This window comes from Lathyrus oleraceus, chromosome 5 (assembly GCF_024323335.1).
Source record: "Lathyrus oleraceus cultivar Zhongwan6 chromosome 5, CAAS_Psat_ZW6_1.0, whole genome shotgun sequence".
NCBI lineage: Eukaryota > Viridiplantae > Streptophyta > Magnoliopsida > Fabales > Fabaceae > Lathyrus > Lathyrus oleraceus.
Window position 1 is genome coordinate 240,698,551 of NC_066583.1, and position 6,156 is coordinate 240,704,706.

General features: G+C 31.9%; 1 protein-coding gene across 1 annotated transcript; it reads right to left on the minus strand.

Moving 5' to 3' along the window:
- Nucleotides 1-885: 885 nt before the first annotated feature.
- Nucleotides 886-3,189, minus strand: LOC127079963 (uncharacterized). Its single transcript, XM_051020310.1, has 3 exons — nt 2,935-3,189; nt 2,380-2,583; nt 886-2,223 (listed from the first exon to the last, which is right to left on the minus strand). The coding sequence occupies exons 1-3, from the start codon at nt 3,187-3,189 to the stop codon at nt 886-888; spliced, it is 1,797 nt and encodes a 598-aa protein (XP_050876267.1).
- Between the last annotated feature and the right edge of the window lie 2,967 nt (nt 3,190-6,156).

The window sequence follows — 6,156 nt, forward strand, 5'->3', positions numbered from 1 at the left end:
CCCGGACCACACAATCATATTAGACAATAATCATTCCAAAACCTATTTGCTTTACCTTATCATGCTTCAAATATTTCATTCACACCATTGACCCTTATGGGAGTGTTTCAATAATCGACCTTTTCCATTTCAACACCAGTCGTCGGCCAAAGAAATTGAGACCCCTGCGTCGAAGGATATCACCACATCAGATGGACGTGGAATCTGCACGATGATAAGCTCTAAGGACAAAGGAAACTACGCCACCAGGAGGCTCAAACCAACGTCGCCATGCCGCTCATATCCCTGGCTATCCTTCACTTACATTGCCAGAAAAATCCAAAGGCGGTCGGCCTTTGAATAACTATTGGTGTTATTCTCCCAATAGAAGATTCACCTGGAGGGAGTTATTACGAATGAAGAAGAGGGCTCCATTGAAATTCATTGTCGTGGTTATGATCATAATGCTGAAATAATGTTGATGCCCTCGTTGAAAAGATAACTGATTTTACATATTTCACTAACCGATTACAATAGATTATTGTGTGTTAATTAGAGAATCTATATTGTTTTCCTTTATTGTTGGGATAACTATGAGTATGGAAAACTATGCCTAGTTAATGAATTGGTTATTGCTTAATAAATAGGAGCATGAAACAGGGCCGACCCAATCAATTCAGAGACCTTGTTCTAATTTTAAAAATGGGCCTAAAAAAAAAAAAAAAAATATATATATATATATATATATATATATATATATATATATATATATATATATATATATATTTTAATGATTAAAAATGACAAACAAAAGATAAAATTATATATTAACCAAATGAAGTACCAAAAAGTTCAAAGGTATTGTTTAAACTACTAACACCATTTCTTACAACTTAAATTATCTAACTACATAAAAAGAGTCTTCCTACGAACACTTTTTGAAGCAAAATCGTCAACTAAGTCTTCATATTTTACTGTCTCCAAAATATCATTTTCAATAGCTATTAATGCCAATCCATTAAGCCTTTCTTGTGACATGGTAGACCGCAAGTAAATCTTTAACAACTTCAATTTTGAAAAACTTCTTTCTGCAAAAGCAACTGTCACAGGAATAGTCAATAAGATTCTATATGCAATAACTGTATTAGGAAAATAATCCAAGCCTTTTAAAAATAATAATATATCATTAGGTCTTATGGTTTCTTTAGGCAACATTTCTCTTAGTAACTTTAACTCTGCAAAAAATTCATTCCCATCAATATCAGATTGCTCATTATGCTTCAATGCCTGCTCAAAGTTAGTACAACAAGACTTCAAAGTTGCATCATCTAATGATTGTAACTTGTGAGAAGTAAACAAGAAACCAAAAATACTTCCATACTCTTGGTATTGCTCAAACCTCTTATTAAGAGAAACAACAGCTTGATCAACAAGGTAAAGAAAATAATTAACCCTGAATGATTCTTCTTCTGATAGCTCGACTGATGGGATATTCAAATTCTCATCAAATTGCCTTTGTCTTTTAATTATACTCCTTTGAGGAAATATTGGGGCAATATTCAATTCCACCGCAATTTCCTTAGCATTAATCAATACCTTGTAAAAACCTGTTTCTCTATATCCCTCAAAATACGAAATCAACCCCTTAATTTTTTGCATAGCAACATCAATAAGCATATCCTTTTCCTGTAAAAGTTTGCTAACAGAATTAATTGCAGATAATATTTCAAACCAAATAATTATAGCCATCAAAAACTCAAAATCACCAAGCTCATTTGTTGCTAAGGATTTAGCTTCATTTTGTATTTTAGGATAAAGATCATTTTCTGACACTTCAAGCAAAGCTTCTGTAAATTCTAACATTTGAGTTCTTATAGCTTTGACACTTTCTACACGACTCTCCCAGCGAGTGAATGACAATGATTTTGGAGTCAACCCTTTTACATTATCTTTCAAAATTTGCCATCTCTTAGTAGAATTGGCAAAAATTGTATAAATGCGTTGAACAACTCCAAAAAAATTCCTAGCTTTAATACAAGAGTTAGCCATATCACACAATGCCAAATTAAGACTATGACAACCACAAGGAGTATAAAAGGCTCTCGAATTTATGTCTAAAAATCTCTTTTGCACACCTTGGTGTTTTCCTTTCATATTGGACCCATTATCATAACCTTGCCCTCTCACGTCAAATAGGTCGAGACCAAGTTCTTTCAATTCATTTTGTAAAACATCAAAAAGCTCCTAACCACTTGTATCATTCACATTCAAAAATCCTAAAAATGATTCCTCAATACTAACAGAAGCTGAAGAAATATCCATATATCTTATAATCAAAGACATCTGCTCTTGGTGACTAACATCAGGAGTACAATCAAGTATCACTGAAAAATACTTTACCTGTTTGATTTTTCTAATGATTTCAATTTTAATCGCAGAACCAAGCAATGAAATCAACTCATTCTGTATGTTATGCCCAAGATAATGAATATGAACTTTTTGAGTTGTAACACGTCTAACATGTTCTTGGATGATTGGGTCAAATTCAGTTAACATTTCAATCAAACCCAAAAAGTTTCCATTGTTATCTTCGTACAATTTCTCCTTAGAACCACGAAAGGCTAAATTATGTTTAGCAAGAAATTTCACTATTGAAATAACTCTTTTTAAAACATTTTTCCAATGATCTTTTTCTTTCTCAATTAATCTTTAAGTTGTTTTATCAATAGTTTGAAATTTTTGCAGCCTTTTGCGATACTCATACCAAGTAGTCGTATTTTTAACATGTTCCATGCCTAACTCGTGCTCTTTAATTCTTTCACCAACATGTACCCAATCACTATAACCCTCATTTGCTAATTGTCCCCTAACAATCCCATTTTTAAAAACTTTACAACAAAAACAAAATACTCTATCAAGCTCTTTCGAATAAACAAGCTAATCTCTATCACACACCTCTCTATTTTCTAAAGCTCTAGTATACAAATTAGCCGTAAAACGTCTATTCAAACTATCTTTAGGATCCTTCACAATAGAGTTATCTCTTTTAGGACCTTTCACAACTAATAAATCAATCAGTTTAGGTTGAAGACGATCCCAATTTCTTGGATCAAATATATCATAATCAACATTATCATCATCATCATCGGCATCATCATCATTATTAACTTCATCAACAATTGGCACACTATCAAGATTATCATTTTTCATTGGGCACACTATTAAGATTATCATTTTCAATGGACACACTATCAAGATTATCATTTTCAATGGGCACACTATCAAGATTATCATTTTCAATAGGCACACTATCAAGATTATCATTTTCAATAGGCAAACTATCAATATTATCAACATAACGACTTTCATTTGAAACTTGTGATTCTTTGATTAAAAATTTATCAAGAGCTCCTACTTGAGATTGAATTTACTCTTCAATTTTTTTCTTTTTTTTACGTTTATCATTTCCACATTCAAATTTTCTATTCTTATGAGGCATCTTAGGAGGCATAATAAGAAAAACCTGAAATTTTTCACAATGTCTTTTGTGTCCGTCGATGATCTACTAATTATCCTGTTGTGAAATTGTGTTCCTACAATCAATAACAAAAAAAAATCAATTACATTAAATAAAAGAAATTATAAATTAATCATCAAAAAATATTAATAATTAAATCATGGAGAAAAGACTTTAATTAATATTCAATTATATTTTATTATGTTGTGTTCTTCTCTAATATAGTACAATAAAAAATTAATAATTATAAATTAAAAGCAAATTATAAATTAGTAGTAAGAAAATAAATTACATTTAATTAAATAAATTATAATTAATCATAAAAAATATCAATCCTAATACATACTAATTTTGCTTTGAAAGATTTCAAATTGCAATTTGGTCTTATGAGAAAAATAGGTATAAAAATCGTCACCAACACCAACAGTATTCTTGTTTTGAATTTTGATACTACTGAGTAGTATATACAGTATACTAGTATCTCATTTCACCCTAAAATTTTATTTATTTATATATTATAATTTTATAAAGAACACAAGTTACCCTCATTTTCACCCTAAAATCTAAAATCTAAAATTTAAAATCAATATTGATACAAGAACTAAAATAGGATTTCATCCTAAAATTTAAAATAAATCTAAAATTACTATTTTTTCTACCTTCAAAATCAAATAATCACAATAAAAATAAATGGAAAGTAACTAATTGAATAAACTAACCTGATAAAAGAGAGGATTGAAAAGGAAAAATAAGATTATTTTTTTCTGGTTTCAAACAGCTCTAACATAGAAAGAGAGAAGAGAATAACGTTTGAGAGGAGAGAGAAGTGAGAACATGTGAGAAAGGAGAAAAAAACGTTTGATTTCCAAATATCCTATTTTTCAGTATTTAATATTTTATTTATTATATGTGATACAAAAACATTTTTATTTATTAATTTTTTTATATTCACTAATAATAGTTAATTTGAGGCCCCACAAAAAGTGAGGCTCTGTGCTACTGCACAGCTTGCACAGGAAAAGAACTGGCCCTAGCATGAAACATGAGGAAATGATTCAAGATTTTGATATTCACTTTACAGTGTATAGGGAAATGGTTCAAGAAGAGGATCACATCGTCGACACCTACATCGAAAGACAAGTAATCTTAATACATTGCAATAGTTTCTTTGATTATATTCATGATGGTTCTTTAGGAGGCGGTTCTTCTTTCTTGAGGTCGACTATCAATACTTGGAGATTTGGTGGTTTGCTTTATGTAACTCCAACTGATGGCTTCTCTTCCGGTGTCCACCATCCTCATCATTAAAATGATTTTCCTTTTTCAGTTTTTTTATTGTTATTATCAATTATTGCGATCATGTGATTTGTGTAATTTGCATGTTATGTCATAAATTGTAGTGGATTTTGGACCCTTGGCTTGTGGTTTGCAACTGACTTTTATTGTTTTGTTCTTTAAACTACGCGTAGAGCCTATGTATGTCATATGTCGTACTTGAACGAGATCGGTTTGCAAATGCTAATAGAATGGGGTTGTAGAGAGGCCATTGTGTTAAGGTATCATGTAACTCCATTGTTTGTGTTTTATGTTTAGCATTGACTTGTGTTCTGAGTCTTGCTCAGGTTGAATTGTGGGGGTATTACTGGATGGCATATGTCCGTTAACAAGTTGCAACACTATGCGTGAATTCTTTATTACGTTGGGATCCGCTATAATTCACCCAGGGTTGATCCGTCTATGTTTAAAATAACGAGAACCTTCAATCATTAAGGCCCGACTGTAGCGGTGTATTCGTCGCTATATGATTTATCGATTAAACCATAAGCAAAGCATACAATGATTTTCGAGTCGCCACCGCACTTTTATTTATCCAAAGGACTGGCTAAAAAGCGAACAAAAGCCTAAGAAGTTTTACACGTAGAAAACTAATAAAAAGATCAGAGAGTCTGGGTAAGGGGTAAATTACGCAATGGGAAGGTGTTAGGCACCCACTACGTCCTAGGTACTCCTAGGGAGCCCTTTTCACACTTGTTGTACTAAATTGTTATTTGTTATGACATAAGTATTGTGCAAACATGATTGGGATGATGAGAAAAGAATATACAATTTTATTATTGGGTTTGAACGGATGAACCCGCTGCCTACGTACCTTCCATCAAAGGTAAGGATCAAAACGCCGTAGTTCGGCTAAAAGATTTCAAAAAGGTTGATGGATTCAATTTTAAACAATAGCACTGAGGCTTTTCATTATCAATGGGAGAAAACTCGACCAAGACCAACATCCACCATGCGAGGATAGCTTCGACGTACTGGAGGGGTTAACCCTGTTTTTAGTACGGAAGTCTTACTGTCGACTCACTAAGGATAGGCAAGATTTACATCAACCGCAATGATAATTGAAACCTATGGCTAATGCATGAAAAGATTAACAATGGACAAAGCCAAAACAAGTGAATGAGTGAAGTTAATTGATTGTGATTATGAAAGTGAAGTCAAAGTATGATTAAGATTGATTTGAAAGAAGTATTATGAAAATGGAGTTTGAAAAAGTCAAGGACTTGGGTCCAGGTTTTTAGTTTGGAAAACATGAAGAAGTTTGCACAATATCTATGTCAAGTTTGAAAATTGAAGTGTGAAAAGGTTTAGGACATAATGAGGAT